Source organism: Callorhinus ursinus, unplaced genomic scaffold (genome assembly GCF_003265705.2).
Source record: "Callorhinus ursinus isolate GAN/ISIS: 27379988/994484 unplaced genomic scaffold, GSC_fseal_2.0 scaffold2, whole genome shotgun sequence".
Classification (NCBI taxonomy): domain Eukaryota; kingdom Metazoa; phylum Chordata; class Mammalia; order Carnivora; family Otariidae; genus Callorhinus; species Callorhinus ursinus.
The window spans coordinates 11454847-11479904 of NW_027397064.1; the positions used below are offsets into that span (position 1 = coordinate 11454847).

The 25058-nt window shown below is 39.7% G+C and overlaps 1 protein-coding gene across 1 annotated transcript in view; it reads right to left on the reverse strand.

The window, feature by feature from the left end:
* NYAP2 (neuronal tyrosine-phosphorylated phosphoinositide-3-kinase adaptor 2) overlaps window positions 1-25058 on the reverse strand; it is a 255859-nt gene that overhangs the window by 81292 nt on the left and 149509 nt on the right. The window contains exon 5 of the mRNA XM_025886855.2: window positions 17154-18269. Coding sequence (XP_025742640.2) covers window positions 17154-18269 — 1116 coding nt within the window. The remainder of the gene's footprint in view (window positions 1-17153; window positions 18270-25058) is intronic.

Genomic DNA, 25058 nt, shown 5'->3' on the forward strand with positions numbered 1-25058 from the left:
TCCATGCCTGGGCCATAATTAGATTACATTGCTGAGGCTGAGGCCTTGACATGGGTAAATTTTTTTTTTTTTTTTACATTGGTAATTTTCTAAAAGCTTCCCAAGACTTTCTAAAGTAAAGCGAGGGGGTCAGAACCACTGTTCTACACTTAACAGAACATTTTTAGCAACATTTAATATAATTTTCATCACTCTTTTTGTAGACTAGCTGGGGTCTCTGCTTCCCTGGTTTTGCCTATTTTAGCTGAAAGCATTTTAATCATCTTTCCTTACCCAAGAGAAAGGAAAAAAAATAGGAGTTGATCTATTTTATATTTATTAAGATTCCTTGCAAAAAAATTCATGGGTGGAGAAGAAAAATGCTTGACCACATCAAATTTTAAAATGATTGCCATCATTTATTTATTTATTTGCATTATGATCGTTCCCCAACTTCATAAATAAGGGGAAATTGAGCTGCCAAAGCCAAGAACACACACAATCAGTGAGTGGGTGGATGAGAATTTGTTGTTGAATTTTGATTCTTTTGCTTTGCTTCTTCAGCTAGGCTGCCTTATCAGGGAAACCAGCACTTTAAGGAAGATAACTGCCTTACCTCACCTGCCAAACAATCATTAGGAGATACAAAGTCACTGATCTAAGACAGCCACAAAACATCATACCTACTTCTCAGTGTTGTCTGTTTTCTATGCCTACTTTTTTTTAAAGGTCGTAGTTCTCTCTCTTGATTTTCGAAGGAAAGACAAGCTTTGCCACTAGTAGGTGGGAGGTGTGTGGGTAGTTGAATACGTGCACAGGTGCAATCAACTTTAATTAAGACTCAAATCATTTTAACAGGCAGATGGAAAAATGTTTCAATCTTCTTTAAAAGAAACAGGCATTCAGGCACTAAAAATATTAATGCATGGGAAGAAAAATATCATTTCCATTCTTCCTGAAAGATGTAATTCTGAAAATACATTCATAACTTTTCCTGAAGCAAACACTAAATGCTAAGAATAATAATCCCATCATCACAAAGGGTAGAAAGAATAATTAAATTCTATCAAAGCAAATGCAAAACTTAGATTGTTGGAATCACAGTTACTAATGGCCATATTTGGGGAGTTAAAAAAGTCATAGCTATTAAGGTTTCATAAGCAAGGCAAGGCAGAAATGTTAACCCTTTTAGGGGTAATATAACTGATGACAACAGAATTGAATGTATAAAGCATTGCAGTTCTTGCTGATTTTAATTCACCTATTCTCTAGACAAGTATGGCTAGAATAAAGAAAGGGTGCTTGGGAATCATTTTTTGCCAATCTGGAATTGTCATAGCTTTCTTAGTGAAAAACTATGCATATAAATTTGAAGAGGGAGGGAAAAACCCCCAACACTTTAGGAAAAGTCTCTAATTAACTAGGTTGTTTTCTGCCCCCCCCCAAATGGTATTTTAAATGAAGTTGGTCAAGAAGATGAAGTAAAGCTATAGGGAAAACCAATAGATACCTATTTAAATGTTGATTTCTTAACATTTAGAGGGCATTCAGGAGAGCTGGAACTCTTTTCAGAATATGCTTTTACACAACATCCTATTTTTGCTCTAGTATTTGAACCTCTTTAGATTTCAGTTTGTCTGTAACATGAAGTTAAATAAGACTATTTTGTAGGCCCAGCAAATATTTATTGAATGCGCACTGTGTAACTCATGGTCTAAGGACACAGAGTAGGAAGTTAAGGATCTTATTCTTCACTTGTTCTCTTGGGAGCCAAGGATGGTAGGATACAAGAGTTCTCTGGAAATTTCATATGGCAATATCATTCCACCTATATTTCTTTCTTTCTTTTCTTTCTTTTTCGTTTCTCCCCCTTTCTCTCCTGCCCTCCCTCCCTTCCTCTCTCTCTTGCTCTCTTTTTCAGCTTATATTTAGGTTAGGTGCATGTCATCCACCCCCTTGTTTCACCTTGGCATCATCTTTTCTTCACATGTTGTCACACACACACACACACACACACACACACACACACACACACTGCATGTATGAACTGCTTAATCACAAAGTGCCTCAGGAAAAGAGGGGTTTATTTTTCACCTTTTTATGAATTAAATGCAAATAAGAGAGGAGCTGGATTATATGTTATTCTTTATTTCTGATGTTACCAATACTCTTTATTACCATGATGTCTTGTTTCATAAATTATCTGGTAACAGACTTCTTTGTGGCAAAATCAATCTGAATGATGAATAAGGCCTAAGAGAATTCCAATATCCATTGTTTGGGGTTAGGCTTATGGGTTAAAAAAGAGGAAGGGAAACCGGGAAAAACCAAAGGAACAGGAGGAGAATAAGGAGAGAGTGATATTTGCAATGCAAGATTCTTCAGCTGAGGCTATGATTATGCCTCAAACAAAAACCACTTTTCCGCTGAGGGTCCAGACCCAGTCCACTGAAGTGGATCAAGGATGCCCAGGCCTTTGTGAGATTCAGAACCTAAATAAATGTTGCAACATGGGCCAGGAGGGCAAGAACGTCACGGTGTAGAGGCAGGGGACAGAGAGACACAATGCCTTTTTAAAATGCGCCATTCTAGGATGCCTGGGTGGCTCAGTCGGTTAAGCGACTGCCTTCGGCTCAGGTCAAGATCCTGGAGTCCCGGGATGGAGTCCTGCATCGGGCTCCCTGCTCGGCAGGGAGTCTGCTTCTCCCTCTGACCCTCTCTCCTCTTGTGCTCTCTATCTCATTCTCTCTCTCAAATAAATAAATAAAATCTTTAAAAAAAAATGCTCCATTCTAGGGGCCCCTGGGTGGCTCAGTTGGTTGAGCATCTGACTCTTGATTTTGGTTCAGGTCATGATCTCAGGGTCTTGAGATTTCGCCCCACTTCAGGCTCCGCACAGGGCATCGAGCCTGCTTGATTCTCTCTCTCTCTCTCTCTCTCCCTCTGCCCCCCACCCCAGGCATGTGATATCTCTCTCTAAAAATAAAGAAATAATGAAATAAAATAAAATGCTTAGTTTTAAATCTTTCTGTCTTTTTTACTATTTATATCTTTGCATAATGTTTTTGGCTGCCAAATCTTCCCTTATAAGGCACCCTCCTCATTAATAAATGTTCCTCTCATCTTCATTTAAATTCTCAGGTTTTATGGCCTGACATTTCAAAATAAAGATCCTAACACCTGAAATAGTGCCTGGCATACAGTAGGTGTTTTATAAACATGCATCGAGTGAATGAAAGACTGAACGAATGCATATATGTGGTTAAAATGTTTATGAATTAATAGCATCAAAAATCCCTCAAATACTTTGGAATAAACTTAACCAAGGGAGTAAAAGGTATGTACACTGAACACTACTTCTTCCATCAATTTTACAGGCTCACTCTCCTCTAGCTTAGGACTCTGGAATTTAGCATGAGGCCAACTCTCCATTTTTATCCCCTTATGTGGCTGTGTGTTAACCCTTGAAAGGGACTTAGCTGATCTTCAGTAGGAGACTTTCACCAGAAGGAGCCCCAGTGCGCTTACCCTGATAACTACTGCCCCTCTTGTCTAGCTGGGTATGATTCATGTTCCTATTTCATTCCCTCCAATTCAGGTATGTAACTTACAAGCCTCCAAAAGTTTGTTTTATACCATATGTCTTACTTTTAAAAGTCTTGGAACATAGGTGTCTGAAGACCTTACTCTGGTAGATGTGATTTTGCTCCTTTGTGGTTTATATTGAATGCAAGTGGGTACCTTTTAGGGCTTGCTTTCCCTTCCTCCGTCCCAGACCTAGGGGTTTCTGTTAATTTGAAGACACCGCAGATGTAGCTGACACAGGAGCTCACAATCCCCCAGGGGCACAAAACTCAGGTCTAGCTTCACTTATCTGGCTCAATAGCTTCCATAGTTTTCTCTATTCTTAGAAGAACTTTTAAAATTAATAAGGGGAGAGAGGATGCTGAAGTCCAGGGAAGCACACATTTTTGACCAACACGGATTGGGAGCTGGGCTCCTTAAATGTCAGCTACTTGTGAGTTTCTGTAAGTCTTCCATTGATTTCACATGGAAGTAGGTCAGGACTGCTTTTAACTGGAGAAGCAGCCTGCTGCAGGTTTCATTTTACTATGAGGAGTGAATATTAAAAATTGATGTGCAAAGCAAACCTCTGCTTAATTAGCATCTGGATAAAGACTTTACTGGGAAGGCCATGGAAGTTAATAAAAAATGAGAAAATTGACAGTGACGTATTTCAACAGCTATTTCTGTGTTGTACCCTCTCATTTATGAGAAACACTATGGATGGTCACTCCATGCATGGCCTACGTATGCTAGTTAATCTGCATTGAGGAGGTTGGCATTCTTTCTGTGTTTGTGACTATACTCAGAATTCTGTACAAAATTTAAGTGTTGTTGTTTTGTGGCATTGAAATTTTCAAATGCTAACCTTAAATTTTTTTTGCGTGTTAACTGACCACTTTAAAAGAAAAAGTGATTCTATTGAATCTACTTAGACACAACACCTCTGACTGTCCTCCCTCTACATACTAAATACTTTTTATATTAAGCATTTGGGGTCTTCTTGGTTTCCAACTAATTCGTGGGTTAATACCTATGCCTTTTGAGAAGGAGGGTTTTTATTTTAAAAAAATAAACCATTTTTAAGCAGGAAAAATAGTCATTACATTTGAAAAACATGTCAACCCCCTCAGTTCTAGTGACCTTTTCTTTTGCTAATAAAACATCTTTCACAGTCATGTTTCATGTTGCCTGACCCTTTGTTTTTTGTTTTGTTTTGTTTTCTTTTAAAGATTCTATTTATTCATTTGAGAGAGAGCATGAGCAGGGAGAGGGGCAGAGGAAGAGGGAGAAGCAGACTCCCCACTGAGCACAGAGCCCAATCCCTGGGAGCGGGGGGGGGGCTCCATCCCAGGACCCTGGGATCATGACCTGAGCCAAAGGCAGATGCTTAACTAACTGAGCCACCCAGGCACCCTTACCTGACTCTTTGCACAATGAAGATGGTATCCTTGTTCTCAGAGCTGTTTTTTATAGGATAAGGTTAACTGTATTGCATCAGGTGTGATATCCCTCCACCTTCAAGGCTGAGATATCATTCAGCAACCTGAACACAGCCTGGGAACAGAGAATGGCTTACATTCTCCCCAGTGCTTTATGCTCCTCACGTCAGGTATTGGATGAACCACTTAAGATGTCAGATCCTTTACCCAAGCCTAACTGAAAAGAGTTCTACCAACAATATGGAATCTCTGAAAATTTAATTCATTTTTGACCTTACTTCGTTTTTTAATAAAATATTTATTTTTCCACAGAGAGCTAAAAGTCAATTGCCCCTTATAGTTGCATAGCAATTTCCATTTTACAAGGTCTCTTCTTGAACCCAATTTTCTTTAATTTTTCACAATCCTCTGAGGTAAATATGAAAAAACCAATACATGGAGAGTTTGACATGCCCTGAAAGCACAGATGTGCAGTGATAAATCCATCTCTCAACCGCAGGACATTTGACTCCTGTGTCTTTGCCCATACGTGTATCTCACGGAACTCTCTGAAACTACTTTCCATTATAATGAGACTGTTTTTTAAGCTGTTTGAAGAAAGGAATTCTTTAAAATAAACAAAAGCTTAGAAATGAGGTTATATGTTTTATTCTCCTTAAATGCTGGAAATTATATAGGAAATGGACCATACTGATACCATGTACAGTCTAGCTGATAGTTTTCTATCTACAACATAATATCTTAATACTATCTTAATACTGCTTCTAAAGTCATTCAGTAAATATCTATACTATGCTATTTTTAATGGACCCTACTTTAATTCTTATATAAACTACTTAGACTAGGAGTACTTGCTTTCACTTTCCTTGCTGAGTACTGTCTAGTTTCCAATCAGTAACAGGAGTGACTTCTCTTCTATTTCATATAAAAAATTATCTAAACCTGGGTTCTCCATTGATATTCTTTGGAGTAGCTCATTCTGAAATATCTTCACTAGTCTTGATCGCTGCACCCTGTGCAAAATTCAGATTGTTGTCAATACTCGGTAATCACGGTAATTCTATTGGGCTTTACTATTTAAAAAATGTTAGCTTTGGAAAAATAATCCATAAATATAAACTGAGTATGCAAAACAGTCACAGAAACCATGGGCACGTAAATAAAATATATAGTCTTTGCTCTCAAAAATTTACCATTTAATTGGGGAGATTGGATACATATTCATTCACTTTAGTGAAACAGTCATTTGATGATTCAAGGAACACATACTCTGTGCCAGAAAATGTGCTGTGGCTGCAATTAAAAAAAAGACTCAGTATTGTGCCCTGACAACTTCGTTAGGGTGATAAACATTCAAAAGCTAATCACAACACTGTGTCAGAAGAGCTTTTTTATATAAATGGAGGACAGACCTCCCCAACCCCTGCCAAAAAAGCAGAAGAAACAGAGTCCCAAAAGGATTGCTAATGAGGATATCATATTGCATGAGAATCAAGAGAAATGTCTTCAGATGGAGCAAATAAAAATGTCAGATGTTCTGTGAAGTTTAAGAGAACCAGAAGAGGAAAGAGGCCAGGGCCAGAGACCAGTTGGGAATTAGCCCTGTGTGACTTGGGAGCAAGCAGAAGAGGGAGTTGGGTTGTTGGAAATGCAGTGGGCAGGGGGTGGGGTGTTGGGGGGTTGGGGGGGGCAAGAAATGGAGGCAGCAAGTGCAGAGCATTCACTTGAATGGTTTGGCCATGAAAGGGAAATAGAGAATCATGGCTGGATAGACTATCAAGCTGTTTTTCTCTGAAACATCAATGGACAATTTTATTTTGCTTCATATTCAGAACTCATAAACATAGCTTGGTTTAGAAGCCGAAGTGAATTCTGCAGCCCTAGAGTAACATTATCAATCAACCAAACAAGGACCACTCTGAGGCAATCTAATTTCTTAGGTTCTCTTGGGCCAACATTGACAAAAAGCTTGCATCGTTTTGACATATCTCTCTTGTCATTAATCATTAGTAAGTGGTTAATAACGAATCAATCAAAGAAAGAAGCTAGTTTGTGGATCTAGAGGCAACTTTGATACTCAGAATGTGAGAGCTTTGAGGGAGCAATGCCTCACTTCAGCTGTCATCATTCTGTTGGGGGTTGCTAACACCAAAACCTTTACTCGGTCTTCTAGTTCCTGGGAATCTAGATTTCTTGTTTGAATCATGGAAATAAAAACCCTGTTAGAATTACCCACCCATATCTAGGGATGAATGATACATGAATGCTCCCAATCTTTATGTGCTGACTCTTCCTACATTTTGTTTTTCTATCCTTTTCTCTTTCTCAACTTAATTACATGGGTTCCATCTATAATAAGGAAACACATGCAAAAATTTTAAAAAATGTTATTTTATTGAATGTAACTGTAACTTGACCAGAATAAAATGTAGGGGAAAGGTTTCCCTCCACCCTCAATTGTCAGAAGAATATTACAGACTTCAAGATTTGAATTTTTTCCTTTTAGTTCAGTTGTTCTGGGTATACCAGGCTAGACAGGATAATGCTGCTTTAAAATCCATGTTACTAACACTCTCTCCCCCCTCTTAGAGTCTATTTAGTATTTTTATTTCTTTCATTTGGGAATAGCAATAGCCCAGATTCTCCAGTTGATTGGTTATTCCACTAGAAGTGGAACATTTAATTAACCTAGCTCCCATCGACTAACAACGAGTTTGCTTCAACTGAGAAACACCATGCACCACTACAGACAGTTCATTAAATTTGGGATTGCCATCTATTCACTGAATTCTGAAAAACTGAGTTTTTCAAAAATTAAAAAAAAAACCTTTTCAAGTATTTTATAACTCGAACCCATTTTTACCTAGGAACACACACGTGCAAGGCTGCCAGTCACATGATAATAGCTCCCCGTATTATTGCACAGCCTTTCCGCCAAAGAGGTTAAATGACCTGGTTAAATGTGCTTTCATTCTCTTTACCACCTAAGTTCAATAATGCATAATGTTAAGCAGATTAGAATTCCTTCTTTAAAATGCTGATCTCTATTATTTTCTTAAAAAAATGCATCTCTCTCTCTCTCTCTCTCCAAATTTTGAGAAGTGATCAATTTTCACAGCTATTCATTTATACGGAAACTGATTATGATGTGGCATCTACAAAATGGTCCACATTGATTTATTTTTTTTAAAGATTTTTTATTTATTTTACAGAGAGAGAGAGACAGTGAGAGAGGGAACACAAACAGGGGGAGCGGGAGAGGGAGAAGCAGGCTTCCCGCCAAGCGGGGAGCCCGATGTGGGGCTTGATCCCAGGACCCTGGGATCCTGACCTGAGCCGAAGGCAGACACTTAACGACTGAGCCACCCAGGCACCCCAGTGGCCCACATTTAAATGCCTTATGGCTATATTCTTTATATTTTTCTCCTAATAGATCTGCCTGAAGTGCAATAGACATTCTTTTAAACAGGACACTTAAGAGCAGAAGCAATGAATTTAGCATTCAGCATAGGTCATTTTTGGCTGAATGACTATATTGATTTCAGTGTGGAATTTTCTAAGTCAGAGGATATCTGATTTTTTTTTCACTTAATGGTCAAACATTTCTCATCTGGCTTTTGTTTTCCTTGACTATAGTAGCCCTCTCAAATCATTATGGCTATTAATTCAACAAGTTCAATAAATACTTATGGTGTATCAACTTCGAGGAAGATTGCATTGGGCTGAGGGCTACCTTAAAGAAAATGATGAAAAGTTATGGCCCTTGTCCTCCTTGGCCATATGTCTTAATGGGAATAAGAAAAAAAACCTCACAATATGTCAGAATAAGACACACACTGTTACAGAAGTATAAAGTGCTCTTGGAGTTTGAAAGTGATCATTTCAAGACAATAGCACACACACATACAAAAAAACTCTATGAAGCAGTGGGTGGACTCTAAGCAGAGATTCAAGGATTAGACTTTGTTTTATGGACTTACTGAGGAAGCCCCTCCAGCAAGAGAGAACGACATCAGACAGACAGTCTCAGAGGCAGGAAGAGGGTCATTTTTTGAGGGATCCATACATCATTCAGTAATCCAGAGATGCCTCAAACAGAGTCAGAAGAGACTCACAGTTTTCGCACCTAATATTTTCATTTGAAATGTGAGAAAACTAACACATTAAGAGATGAACAGACTTATCCAAAGTCTCGAATCTTTTTTTTTTTAAAGAAGGAATTCTTTTTTTTTTAAGATTTTATTTATTTATTTGACACACAGAGCGAGAGAGAAAGAGAGAGAGAGAGAGAGGGAGAGAGAGCACAAGCAGGGGGAGCGGCAGGCAGAGGGAGAAGCAGGCTTCCCGCATGAGCAGGGAGTCCGATGTGGGGCTCGATCCCAGGACCCCGGGATCATGGCCTGAGCTGAAGGCAGCGGTTTAACCAACTGAGTCACCCAGGCGCCCCCAAAGTCTCGAAGCTTTTTAATGGTTGAGCTAAGATGGAAACCATCTCTTGTGACATCTAGCTCGGGCCCTAGCCCTCTAGATCATATTTAATTAGGAAGTAGGAAAAACGTAGGGGAGTGAGATGTGGCCGACAGGAACGCCTTTACTTATACCTAATATTTAATGACTTCTAGATGTCAAAGTGTTGAAAATATAGGATATTAAACACAAATCAGAAACTGGACTTCCTGTTTGAGGTAATTCAGTAGGAGAGAAAGAAATCAGTCCTCGTACATTAAGTACAAGATGAGGGAATCTTGCTTTTTTAAAAAATTGACTGCTGTAGCTTTATTTCTGAATTGAAATGTTTCTGCATTTTATAAATCTAAAGCAGGGAGGGTTCTTCTTAATGCAGAATATTGCTGATTAAATTGCCGACAAGAAATTGCACTTAAAGATTCAGCAGCTGGAGAATATAAACACAGGGGATAAACATGTCTGCCTGCATCAATCAAAGACAGTTGCAGTCTACCCCCAGAAAGGTGAGCAATTATTTATGAAATTATGTGTTCTTCAGTGATTCTATGTTGCAATCCAGGAAGAAACTGAATGAGGAAAACAGACAATGTCATGGTCCCAATTAACCACGGAGTCACATGCATTTTCAAAATCAACGGATTTTACTTATGCTCTTTTAACCTCACCATCTTGAAAAGAAATTTCTTTAGCTTAAAAAAATAGTAATAATTAAGTAGGTCAGTATGTTCTTGAAGAACTGTATTTTTTAATTTTAATTTTAAAGACAAGTGTCTAATTCTGTAAACTGCACATTAACGTAAATTTAAAGAGAAAAGAGGTGATGCCAAGCAGCATTTTGCATAGGGCTCTTTTGGAGTGTTTGTTTTACTATATCGGTTTCCAGATTAATGATGCTGGGGCCTTCACTGCCTTTGAGCATTGGCTGGGGTTTTTGATCCCATGGGCTATGCGTTTTCCCTTGCAGTAGTGATGGGCCATCAAGCTACTACATAGTTATGGGCAAGAAGCAAGCAGCTGAGGACAAAAGCCCTACATCCCTGGAGGTAGAATCAGCTAGTTGGTAGCTCAGTATTGAAAATCTCATGGAGCAAAGAAATATGCATGTACTTTCTTAAATTAAACTTGGAGGCACTGAGGTAAGCACTCACATCTTCACCCTCAGGTCATTTAGGTGATTCTGAGGCCCCCTGGGCAGACCACATGCCTTCAGGGACAGCTCAGAAGCCTGCAGTACAGAACAGCTCATCACAGAGACTAGGCTCTTCAAAAGTGAATTTTGGAGGGTGCTAAAAATTTTTCCACCCCCTTCCTAAATTGATGACCACTGTTAAGCGGTCCATGCCATTCAGGTACACATTCAGCTTTCTCTTACTAAGCAGATATCGCTGGGAGTGATAACACTCTAAGTTAGTAGAATTTTGATGACAACTGGTATATTTTAATGGCATTAGGAAGAGGAAAGAAATTGGGGAGACTGGTCAAGTGTAGATAAAGTATCATTAAAGTCAGAAACTTTAGAGCTAAATAAACTGGATTCGAGTCCCAGATTTACCCTGTATGTGACTCTGGCCAAGCTGTGCCTCAGTGTCTCCCATCTTTAAAATGACAATGCTGATATCACCTGCCTCAGAGCATTGCAGTGAGGATGGAATACATGTATGCAAAATCCCAAAACAGTGTCTGGCACAGAGTAAACATATCAAAGTACATGCTACCATTATGATGGAAGCATTTTCAAGGAAAAGGCTGGGTGCTGCACACTTTCCCCAGGTCCTCACCACGAACTGCTTTGATGCATCCCACTCTGGGCAAAGTTCTTGAAATCTGGTCTTGAAATCGTTCCTGAGACAAACCTGTTGGAGGCAGAGGCATGTTCCAAGAACTTCGTCACCTCATTTCCCCCATCAGCACTGTCAGCTCTAATGCTTAGGATCCTTGGCTCAGTCATGACAGCCAGACCCCCTCATTGCTCATATAATGTCTGCTCTCCCTGTCCTTCCAGTGTCCCCCCCAAGGAAGACTCTCATTATAACACAGGTCCTAGCTCAATTTCCACTCTAAGCAGCTAGAAAGAGCCTTGCTAATGCAGAAACTATCCTGAGGCCATAGTGCAGGACTGTGGTTTGGTCTTTTCAAGCCTTCTGGAATCCTCTAAGATACCTTCAGGTGTTGTGAGTGTAGTTCAAGTCCTAAATGCCTTTGAGGAATCCTAGAATTCTTATAAGTTCCAGATCCAGCTCCCAACGCTGGTCAGGTGGCTCCAAGTCACCTTGCATCCAGAAGTTCTGGCTGAAGTCCCAGGTTGAGGGCTCACCCATTCTCATGGCAAGTGAGAGATCCAGACTCGTGGATTCTCCTGTATGCCCTCCCTTTTGACTTCTCAAAACTTGCCTGGGCCCTAGCCACTCTTTTCAGCCCCTGCTTTCACAGGAATGAAAAGGAAGGAGATATAAAGTCCTGAATTACTCTGCTTGCTAAATTTTACAGAAAAAAATATTTTAAACAGGTCAAACAAAATGTGTAGGTTATCTGAAAATAAACTAACATCCATTTCAGGTTTCCCAGGACAACTTAATTCTTGGGAAGTTGATACTCTTACCATCTCAGATATGAATCCAAGAACTTCATTCAAGACTTAGTAAGTGGGTTAAATAAAGTGGCCTTTGAAGGTAAGGGTCACAGAGTCCCTTCACGGAAGGTCGCACACTTATACTGAATGAGAGGCTCCTCATACAAGGTTGTGTATCTGTTTTTTGGTCCACAACTGATTAATGGTGTGATAAGACAGTGAGGGAAAGGGTTGAAGGAGAATAGGAGAGGTGGGGGAGGGGAAGAGAGCCCATCTGACTCAATAAAACTACCTGAAAGAAAGGTAGGAGGCAGGAGAACCACAAGAAATAGACATAAGAATTCAAATAAATTTAAACGATATAGCAGTAGAGGACTAGTCAGAGCTACAAACTCAAATAGCCCCTGAAGACATCTCAGTGTCATAATAATTAAGCTATTAACACTGTGTCACTGTTATTATAAATGGCCAGGGACAATGATAGTCACTGTGTGAGGTGTATCCTGTTCTGGTCACCTTGCTAGACACTTTTTTAAAAAAGATTTATTTATTTGAGAGGGAGAGCACATGAGTGGGAGGGGCAGAAGGAGAGGGAGAGAGAATCTTAAGCAGATGCCATGCAGAGCCTGACATGGGGCTAGATCTCATGACCCTGAGATCAAGACCTGAGCCGAATGCTTAACCGACTGGGCCACCAAGGTGCCCCAAACACTTTAAGTGCACTAGCACACAGTAGGCACACAATGATAATCATAGCAATGACTCTGAATCATAAGGATGGCTACATTATGTTAGTATACCCTTCCTTTCTTCCTAAAAGTGGGATAATATATCAATACAGAAATACATTTAAAAAGATTTCCTTCCAAAATCATTCTTTATTAATTGAAAAAAAATTTTTTAAATTAAATTAGTAAGAGTAAGTTGGATCAGTTGTTTCACCAGCAATGCCCAATATTTTAGCATCACTGTACCTCAAATGACGTACAAAAGGAGAAAGTTGTGTTTGTGGTGTGGGGGGGCAGGGAGTGTGGTGGAGGGCCTGGAGATAGGTTTTTTTGTTTTGTTTTGTTTTTTGTTTTGGTTGAGTTTGTTTGCATGTTTCCTTTGGGTTGTAATTTCTGTGTGTGTGTGAGTGAGAGAGAGAGAGTGTGTGTGTGTGTCTGTGTGTGTTAAGAAAGCGAATGGAAAGACAAAGGTTATATCTGATTCCTAAGTTTATTTCATCAAACCAACAGGACCCATTTAGATTTATAATTGTAAAAATAAAACATCTAAACGTCCTAAATGAGAGTGTTTTTAAGAGGCTGAAAGATGAGATGTAACAGTAGAAAACTGTATCTCCATTAATGTGGAATATTCTTATGTATAATGAAGCCCTTTGGCAATGAGAATCACCATTTTTAAAATAACAATACCAGATGAAGGGGCCTACATCTTTGTTTTTCTTTGCTCCTTTTTTTAGGCCCCCCCCCCATGTCTCTATGTCCTTCTGTGAGCTCTATGTGGACCTTAGCAGGTGCTTCAGGTATTGGCATCCATATTGGCTTACACGTTGATCCCACCCCATGTGCGCATTTCTTTTGTATCTTTCTTGGTGCCTTAGTCTCCGAATTAGTCACTTTACTGTTCGATGTTTCTATTTTTTCCTTAAATCTTCTATTAACATTTCTCCACATATACCCTTTCTATCTCCTACTCTCCCTTGGGTATATTATAGAATTTAATTATATTCTTCATTGTGTCTTGTACTTTTTATAAGAGCATATATTCATGCATTTATATTAAATATATGCAAAACCTTTCTTTTAAAAATATTTCTTATTTGAAGAGAAAAATATTTTAAAAACTATTATGGTGAATTCTCCAAATTCACCATAAACATATTTGTACTTCACCGACTTCTCATGTAGACAAAAATTTACAGCAATAAAATACAAGTCCATTACTTCTTACATGCCTTGTAGACTCTATCTCTCTGCACAAAATTAAGAAATATTAATAATAACCAATTCAAATAAAATATATTATAGTTAGAGAGACTATTAAAGTGTCCTCATCTATAGCTAAGCAACATGACAATGTCCCATCAACCGGGGGAAAAAATACTTCTTAGAACACTTAATGTGAACGCCATGTTTAGAAAATCATGCAGTGAAATGAAATTGGTTCGTAGTCTACCACTATCGTCTTATTGTATTTCTTTCCTATCAGTCAATCTCTGTCAACAGTTGTAAGCTTTTAAGATATGAAATTAAATTAAGTATATCTTTTTAGATTACTAAAATAAGAGTTGGAGGCATATATTTTGTTTGACATAGATTTTTAAATTAAAACAGAAATATTACATTTCCTTTGATTTGAATATTAGGAAATTATCAAAATTGACACTTCCAGTAAAGCCAGAGGGTATGGAGAATAGAAATACCAGCCTTCATTTTATTCCTTAAATGTAAAAAAAAGAAAAGAAAAGAAAACACTTGAGATTTATTTGACAGAGCGAGAGCAAGCACGAGCAGGGGGGAACGGGTGCGGCAGAAGGAGAGGGAGACTCAGACTCCCCGCTGAGCAGGGAGCCTGATGCAGGGCTCGATCCCAGGACCCTGAGATCATGACCTGAGCCAAAGGCAGATGCTTAAGGACTGAGCCACCCAGGCGCCCTGCCACTATGATTTTTAGCATTTTCTTCTGGAGTCAAAAGTAAATAACATTAAATTATTCTTTGCACTATCTGCATTTCTCTTCCTTTCCCTTTATAAAGTAAAATATTGAAGTTAATGTAACTCAAGACATGCCCTTTCTCTGGAGAGTGATACATGGTTAATAGCACACAGGAAGGAATTCAATCCTCAGATCCCTAAAAGCTATAAAGAGCCTGGATCACTTTTCCATCTATAAGCTTTGTTTTAGAAGCACACAAAGCTCATTTTGGACTCGAATGGAGAAGTCTGTGACATATAGCACATAGACAAATTCTAACAGATGGATTTTTCTTGAAATAACTTCATTAGTTAATCATTTCTTTTACATATACTTTTTCTAGCTAATTGGTATAGCTGCCAGCTGGAGCTGTTCAGGATCCTCCAAAGAAACTGGTAGGTAGGGAGAAAAATCCAATAATTTCACCAAATCTAGGATGAAACGCCCATTAATTTCACACTAACCATTACATAGTTTGAAAGTAAAATCTTATTCTTTCATTTTGTTTCTCCAATTTATTCCAAACACCTTAATTGATTTGTGCTTAAACCAAATCACTCATCCAGAAGAAACTTGAAACTTTAATAAATTATTTAGGTCAGGGTTCACCGAACTTCCCAAAATGGACATTGTAGATCAGAGCAACTTTTTTGTCAGCTTTTAAGTACTACCTCTGTCCTGTACCCACTCAATGTCAGTAGTACCCTCAGTTGTGACAACTAAAAATGTCTCCAGACATTGCCAAAACTCCCTGGGGGCCAAACTGCCCTGACTGAGGACCGTTATTTTAGAAGCAGACTGTTCCTAAGTTTTAATTCAATTTTTAAAGAATAGCTTAATGTATTCATGTATGTATGTATTTAATTTCAGACATGTCTAATAGATTAGAATTTTTTGCCTTTCAATCAGGTAAATGAAATGTTTTGGGCAAGGATTACTTAAGCAGTAATACTTTCATAAATCTCTCTGGGTAAATAAGCAAAAAAGTCAGGATGTGTGGCTTCTAACATAAATGAATATTAATTATCTAAGAAGCGCCATCACCTTTGGGGCACCTGGGTGGCTCAGTCAGTTGAGCATCTGACCCTTGGTTTTTGGCTCAGGTCATGATCAGGGTCCAGAGATTGAGCCCCGCCCCCCCACCACTCCATGCTTAGCGGGGAGTCTGCTTGAATGATTCGCTCCCTCTGCCCCTCCCCCCACTCTCTCTCTCTATCAAATAAATAAATCTTTTTTTTTTATTTTTTTATTGTTATGTTAATCACCATATATTACATCATTAGTTTTTGGTGCAGTGTTCCATGATTCATTGTTTGTTCATAACACCCAGTGCTCCATGCAGAACGTGCCCTCCTCAATACCCATCACCAGGATAACCCATCCCCCTCCCCCCTTCCCCTCTAGAACCCTCAGCTTGTTTTTCAGAGTCCATCATCTCTCATGGTTCGTCTCCCCCTCTGACATACTTCAAATAAATAAATCTTAAAAAAAAGTGCCATCACCATCTTCATCATCACAAGTATTAATTTTATTTTATTTTTTTCCTTTAAGGAAGGAACTCAATGGATAAGTAAAATCCTGTGTGGCTAAGTAAGATCCTTGGGGTAATCTGAGAGGAAAATTATTAATTACCAGTTTGGGTGCCTAAGACATTTTTAAGTAAGGGAAAGCAGTGTCATTTAATGCAATGGACACTGAGAAAACTGGGCTCTGTTTTGACTTGACTGTATATGTATGGAGTGATTTGGGATTCACAAGAAGGTTTAGTCATTCAGATAGAGACATTTCCTGGTCTTCGAAGTTCAGTGGTAAATATAATGTGCACCACCTATTTATCACTTAGTGATTTTTTTTTTCTGTAATTTATGCATCAGTGGATCTAGGAATAAGACGCTAATTACCATAGGTGTTAAAAGGGAAGCAAGGAGCCTTTTCTAGTTTAGGTTGAATGTGAGAACATAATAACCCCATGAAGTATACAGGGAGAATCATTTGCCATGTTAAAAAAATACTAAATTCTATCCAAATTTCTATCTTCCCAGCAAAAGATTTGTAATCCAGATTTGCTCAAGCAGGTTTTTAATATAAGATAAAAATGGATGTTATTAAATATAAACTTTGTCTCAAAAAATCAAGTTATTTACCTAAAAATTCCACAGTGATCTACTTTATTAGACTTCCTAGAGCCACTGTAACAATTTACTGTTTAAAACGTCCTTCTTCCTTTCAATAGCATATGTTACACTATGCCAATTGCCACTCTGAGTTCTCTCAGAATGCACTATCCTTCAGCATGGCAAAGTGAAACAACCCACTTTGATATTTCGACTCAAAGAACTAAAGGCCCTGCACTCCGTGCTTCATCTGCGCACCCCGGGCTTCGCTTTATTTTTAAGTTGGAAACCTGTCTCCCAGAGACTCTGTACACTTACTCTCTGCGGGGTCTTTAGAACGGCGGCCGCTGGACGACTTCCTCAGCAGGCTTCGTCCAGAGGTAAAGAGGCTGGTTAGTTCTTCCAAGGGACTCGTGGGGGTCCTGGACCGGGAGGCACCCGGAGCCGGGCCGTAGGTGTTCACCGAGGCGTTGGCCATCTTGGCCCCATCCTGCGACACCGGCCTGCCGGTCGAATGAGGAGGCACTGATGGAGAGCTCCTGGAGAGGCTGCCCGAATGCACGGCGTCGTAGGGCGGGGGCCGCTTGAGGCTGAGCGGGGTCAGGGACCTCCCCATGCTGACGGGCGAAGGGGAGGCCGAGTGGCTCTTCGGGTAGCCGTGGGGGGACTGCGTGCGGTACAGGGTGGACGGTGGGGGCGGCGACGAAGACAGTGCGGGGGCGGGGGCGGGGGCCGGGGCGGCGGGGCTGGGGCCCAGGGCGGCGGCCTGCTCCTTGTCCAGCTTGGGGTGGCCGGAGGCGTGAGAGGGCAGTGAGGACGGAGACGCGCCGGCCTGCTGCTTCATGTAAGACACGTTTTCCAACACGGGCAGCTTGGTGACTTCCAGTGGGGTGAGCGGAGACTCGTCGGAATTGGGGGAGCATTGCACGGGCGCGGGGGGGAACACCAGCAGCGGGGGTCGGTGAGAGAGCAGGTTGGGGAAGGGCGGGGGGATGTCACAGAGCACACCCTTTGGAGTACATGGCACTGAGGACCTGGCGAAGTCCGAGTCAGGCACCGTGGGAGTAGCACACTGCGAAGAGCAACTGTGACGGTCAAGGTCACATTTCGAATCTTGGCCCAAGTCGTCAAAGATGGGGTATTTCATCTCCTCGTAGACGGCCTCGCTCTGGTCATCCTCCTCCTTCCTGAAGTCTCTGAGAATGTTGCCCACCATCTCGATGTACACGGGCTCCTCCTCCTCCGGGTCCCCCGCCGGGCTGCTGACCAGGGACAGGGAGGGGTCCCGTGGGAGCGACGTCCTCCGCGGCCCGTGCTTCTTGATGTACGTTTCATCGAAAGACGTGCTCAGCTGAGTGTTCGGGTTCCGTTTGGGTTTGGGAGGAGGGATCTTCTTTGAATATTCATCACTGTGGGGTCTGGGTTTGGCTGACACTACAAGAGAGAAAAGAGAAAAACAGAAAAGTAAAATAGATGAGTACAATAGGAAAGGCTTCAAACAGGACTTGCAGCACTTGGGTTTAGTGCTATGAACTTTTGATTCTACGGGGGAGGGGGAGGGGGTGGAATTTGCTTCTTTTCTAGTTTGAGGCTTAGACGAAAAATCAAACAAAAGTCAAACTCTTTACATATATGTAGGAAAACCTGATGACAGAACAATAGTAATATTTTTCTGCAAGCTAATATTAATAATCCGACACTGATAAATGCATTAACCAGTACTATTCGTCCCTCTGCCTTGGAATTTCTAAATAGAAGCCTTCAGATGAAACATGTTCCATAAAAACAATCATATATTTATAAAGATTAACCTCCAAGAATTAAGTGAGAAACTCAGGGGGGAAAAAGTCAAGTTTCTGTTAGCACAAATGGTCACAAAAATACCATGGGATTTGAACCCTTTTAATGATGTGGCTATTGCACATGATCATATCTTGCTTTCGTTTAGGTTAAAAACGTCCGAGCCTGCTAGACTTAATCTCTGCCTTGGTTCAGATAAATAACTTCTATACAGATGAGTCTGATATTTCAGGGGAAATTGATGTGAAAATCTTATGAGGCTAGACAAGTTAATCTCTAAATCTCCAGGTATTGTTGATTATGGTGTATTCATCTGTTTTTGTTCATGAGATCTCTTATGATATCCCAAATGCTATCTTGGAATGAATTTATTAGGTATGCTGCACTGACACATCAGAACCCCCTCAAGCATCCTATACAAGAAAATAATCCAGAGAATGTTGTATAAGCTTCAAGAATAACTTTTGGAAACTCACAACAGATATATGTACTAGTGTGTTCAACAGCCTGCTGGAAGGAAGCACCCCTAGTAATGAAACATAAACTCTGACACCATCTAGTAGGGTGGAACAGGCTGGCAAAATGTCTGTGACTGAAGTCAATTATTTGGCACGCAGGGAAGGTACTGTTATCTTGTCATTATCTCATTATCTCATTGTGTTGATATATGATTAGAATGATTATCCTTATTATGCAGTGTGGCAGAATGCAGTTACTTGTGGTAAATGGTAGCATATAATGTAAGGTGACAGTATAGCGCATTGGTGTAAAACTATTGAGGAAATAACAGGCTTCTCTATAATTTGCAGCCTTAAGGGAGGCAGGGTCTCAAGGCACAGATCAGGAAACACCTGAAGTCATCTTTGTTTTTTTTCAATTGGCATACTATGACATGGGAGCTTTTCTAAAACTTACTAAAGGAGAAGCAAGTGTTTAAAGATTAGTTAGTCTGCTGCTCTACACATCAGTCATGACTTCAGAGAAAGGAAACCCAACAAATATTCTACAGAAGTGGCTATGTCACTCACTTTTCTAGGTCATTCCTGCTTTCAAATATTCTGTCTTGCTGTGCCCATAATGATGTTTTTACTCACTACAATCAAATACTTTTTGAAGGGAAGTTTCTTAATGTACCTAGACTTTTCCTTTAACTTGTATCAGGAAAAACTAGATGTTGCTTTCCAGGGGTTTATGGCAGTGGAGTCTTTTAGTGCCAAAAGTGAAAAGCCTAGAGACATAATGGGGCAAAAAGTACCTAGACAATTCTTTAGGAGGGACCCAAAGTGACCGATAGCTCCCCTCTGTATCTCACACTGGTCTTAAATTTTGCTCGTTTTAAAATTTACTGTGTATGTTAATTTTCATGAATTACATAACTCATCAGATTTTATACAAAAATCTGAGTCTGATGTATAAAGTAAAATTATACATCACTGAATAAAGTTGACTTAGTACTGGGGGGACATTGAGTCAGGCCCTAGAAGAACAAAAGCCTATCCAGACTATTTTTCTAAAGCTTGTTTCCTGCCATCTTCCACCTTAGGGTCTCATTCTATGCTAAGTAACACACACATTGGGAAAATATTTGCCACTGATTATTGGGTTCTAGAGATTGAATGCTGTGCGGTTAGGGGAATCCTTAAAAGAGAGAAAAGTCTGAATAGTGAGGTGCTCTGTGAATAGAGGGTTAACCTAAAGCTAGGAATTAGTGTGTCCATAAGATGATAACTTCATTTTGTGGGAGTGGTTATACTTAGAATAGTATTACGATATTTATCCTTTCTAAATTGCAATGCAGTTTTGTTTTCTTTGACCCTTCACTAAAGTCTGATGCCCCCACCTAGACTTGGGAAGTTGTATGGAGAGAAATAACAGGACAGGCAGAATTCAAGCGTCTGAGTCCAAGCCTAGGTAGGAGGACTGAACTGAAGGAAGACCAGAACCCAGGATTCCCAGGCAGTGAGGGGTCAATGGTAGAGCTGGTTGTGATACTCATGGAAGCAGTAGCCTCGTGAACAACTTTGGAACCCAATGTCCCTCTTCCCACATACATTAGAAGGTGGCCTTTGGAATGGGCAAGACCAATGCTTGGGTTGCACTCAAAATGTGAGCAAATGGCACTCATTCTGTTTGCCATAAGGAACAGAAAAAATTAAATAAAGATACTTCAGTCTGTGAAATGACTGAAGAAAGAAAGGGTTCTATTCTAGAACACAACACAGAATTAAGTAGAGCAACTATTCATAAGGAAGGAATACAGACATTCCATTTGTATTGTGAGGACAACTTCGATGCCAAACCAAGCACAGATATTGTCTGACAAGGGGAAGAAAATATAATCTGTGACTCTTATGGTGACCCTTAATCAATAAAAATTCACCATTGCTATGGACTGAACTGCCTTCCTCCCACATTGATATGTTGAAACACTAACCAACAATGTGATATTTGGAGATGGTGCCTTTGGGAGACAATTAGGTTCAGATGAGGTCATGAGGTCATAGTGGGTGGGATTAGGGCCATCATGTGAGGACACAGTGAGCAGGCAGATGTCTACAAGCCAGAAAGAGAATTCTCACCAGAAACCAACTATGCAGAAACCAACTACGCTAGCACCTTGATCTTGGACTTCTGGCCTCAAGAACTGAGAGGAAATAAATGTCTGTTGTTTAAGCCACCCAGTCTATGGCATTTTGTTATGAAAGCCTAAACTGACTTAGATAACAGTGTATTTATTGAGCCCTGCATAAAGATGTCATACAGCTGAATGATAAGCACCCACTTTAATTCCATCTTCTGGCATTCAAATACTTGAAATAGCTTTGTTATTTTAAAAATTAATACAGCTCTTTCCCAGTCCTTTCAATTTCAATTTTTACCTGCCCCTGCCCAATATCTCCTTATCCCCTGGAACCATGTCACAAAGAGCAATTACACCTAAATACAGAAATGCTCCTCCGAGGGACCAACCCAGGGACACCCTTCCACCCAACAGCCTGTAATTCTGGTTGTTCTCGGTCTGACTCTCTAATCTCTGATTTGTGCTTTTGATTCCGACCCATTTTCTGGATACTTTTTGTTGGTTGTTGCGGTTCCCTGTTCCACTTCGTTTGGCTTCCCACCAGCTAAAGCAGCTCCCCAGTCAGCCTTGCCCAAGTAATACTTCCATCATCTGGGCAAGCTTATCCCCTCTCCCTTTCCCTGGGTGATGAAAAGAGCCCAATGCAGGCAAATTCATATAATACAAGCACGTTTTTTTCCTGGTCCTCTTTCTTTGTATTGATCCAAATTTGAAATGAGAGCGTTGAAGATTATTTAGACAGTAAAGAGTTAAGTAAATTACAGATGATTGGGATGAATAAACAGATTCATTCCTTCAATATTGGGAGACTTTTTTTCCAGACAAAGCTGCTTCTCATTCCATATCCCCCTTGCAATTGAGTAAATAATTCATGGAGCAATAAAATTTTGTTTCAACTCTCATGGTTTTTTTTTTTAAGTTTACCCATATAAGGCAGAGACTGAAATTTTAAACAACATTGTCACGTAATTTATTCTACTTTAACCTCACTCTAGGGAATTAAAAATTAAGGAAAAAAATCCTGTTTAAGCAGTCATTTCTTCAGAGAATACTTAAAAACAGTCTTGATCTATATACACAGACACTGAAATACTGCTAATAAAAGACAATGAAAATTGCTTGCAAATTTCAACATTAAACCAAATTCAACCATCATAAAAAAGTGATTTTTATTGCTCTTGAATGAATTTTAAGTTATTTCTAATAAGCCCAAAGATAGAGGCAATAATTCCTGTTCAGCTCCAGAACACAAATTTTAATGCTTAAAATAGTATAATGACAGTAGCATTGAATAAGCAGAAAGTGACATTTTTGAAATGAAATATCTGAGCACAAAGGTTATGCATGGCTTTCAGTCATGCCCAGATGATCTGTCTTTCACAGTTAATTTTGGAAATTCACCATGTCCTTTGTCAACCTATCTTTCTGAAGTAATTTTTTTCCTTATTAAAAAAAGTATAATGTAAAACCATCCTTTAGTATCTGTGGATGTTCTTGACCCAAGAAGTGTAAAGATGTGACACAGCACAGGTCATTATTTCCCTGTCTCTCTGGCCACAGAATCCAGAATTTGAAGGGCTCTTAGAAATTATCCAGCCCAGGAGCACCTAGATAGCTCAGTCGGATAAGCATCCAACTCTTGATTTTCGCTCAGGTTTTGATCTCAGGGTCATGAGATCGAGCCCCATGTGGGGCTCCAAGCTGAGTGTGGAGCCTGCTTGAGATTCTTAAGATTCTTCTCTCTCTCCCTCTCCCCCTGCCCTCCCCTACAACATGCTCTCTCGCTCTCTCTCAAATAAATAAATAAATCTTTAAAAAAAAAAAGGAAAGAAATTATCCAGCCCAAACACTGTACTTAACTGATGAAGAAACATAAACTCCTCATCAACTACTTAAAAAAATGAAATCTTATCATTTCAATTCCATCTTTTATACCTTTTAAGACAAAGGAAAACAACAGAAGGGAAAGTTTGCAATTTATTATTTTGTATATGGCATAGAGTACCATTTTAAAAGGTCTCCTCAGAAATAAAAAATTAAAAATAAAAGGTCCTCTCAGCCCATGCTACAATGTTGGCACCATAATTCTATAGCTCTGTAGTTATAGAGATATATTAAACAGATAATTCAACTGGGATACAAGAGTCCAGTAAAGAGAAGTAGTGTCCACACTGTGTGATCCTAAAACTGGCTGATTCTGGAAGGTGAGAGACACATTTCCCACTTTCGGCAGAACCGTGCTCACAATAACTCTCTTTCACAACTCACAATTCCAAGGGTTTGAGGGATATTTTTATTTTCACAGTCACAAGCTTTGCAATTCCATCCACAAAATTGTTTCTTGTTGATTTTATTTTTTTTTAATTAAGGTGCTTGTAAAGGTATAAGGTTGCCAATGCCCTTGGTCTACTTACAATAGGACCAAGAAAGCACGATTGTGTGCAAAAAGGATCGGATTCGGAGTTGTAAGACCTGTGTTATTGTTCTGGAAAACAGACAACTCAGATCAAAGTTTGGATGGAAACAAAGGATACAAGACATGGAACTGGCTCAACAGCATGGTTTTAAAGTTGAATAGGACTTGGCTTAAGCTAGAAGTGTCTTGGCTTAAGCTAGAAGACATGATTCTAATCACTTCTTTGCTTCAGTTGAGCTGCATAACTTTGGGCAAATTACTTTGAAGTACATTATTCTTTATACTCACTTTCATCATAGATAAAAAGGGACTTTAATCAGAACCATTATTTTTTTAATTACTCATCTCAACCATTAATTATAAAATAAAATGGGAATTTGTAACCAATATTTTAAAAGAAATGAATTAAAACAGATGAAATATGAGTACATTTCATATGATAAGAGTAGAGGTTGTTTTCTGAAGCAATATTTACTTATAAGTATATAGATATTTCCTAAGGCTCGTATATCTCTTATAGGTTATGATGAGAGATGTCTGGACAATCTTAAAGCAGATAATCTCTGGTTGATAGTCTTCAGGAAGGGCTCCATCAATTCTTTCCCTTCCAGTATATGCAGACTTTTCCAACCCTCAAAAGGTAGAGGGTTTCTTCTCTCCTTGAATATGACAGCTTTCACCTTCTCCCAAAGGAAGTCGGGCACCACGAAAGAAGTCTAACTACTCCAAGATGACCATACAGCGAGGAAGCCCAAGCCAGCCAAGGGGAAAAGAACCAAGAAAATCAATCAGTAATGAAAATGAAACCCTGGCTGTACGACTCCAGCCAAGCTGTTCCGGTGACCCTTTTAGTTATCTGAACCATCTTGGGTAGGACAACAGACACTTTGGATCAGTGACAAGTTATCCCCACTGTACCCTACTGAATTCCTGAACAAATATGACTTGGGGATAGTTTGCTGTATGTGTGTATACCTGAAACTAGTACCAGAAGTATGGTACCTCCTTAACAAAAAATCTAAAGCTTGCGCATTGGCTTGTGGGGTGGTGGCAGAGGCCTGAAGGACAGTGAGGAGACCATGGGGAGCCTGCAAAGTCAGTGAGCAGATTGCTATTGGAGACCATAAAAAAGGAGAGCTGTGTTATAGATTGGTGGAAAGTTGGCAAGACCGTTACCTGTGATAATGTGGACAATATAAAATGTACCTAATGAATCTGAGGACCTGACTAAGCAGAGTTCTGGAAGGATGTGGAGGTGTCAGCTGGCTTGTTTAGCCTTGTACAGTAGAGGGCTGCATGAGAAAGATAGACACTAAGGAAGGAAGTGTTCTCTTCTCGAGCAAAAGTGAAAGAAAATCGTTCCACACAGGACCTGCCATGAAGCCTTCTCAGATCAACAAAAGATTTTCAGGGTAAAAAAATGGCC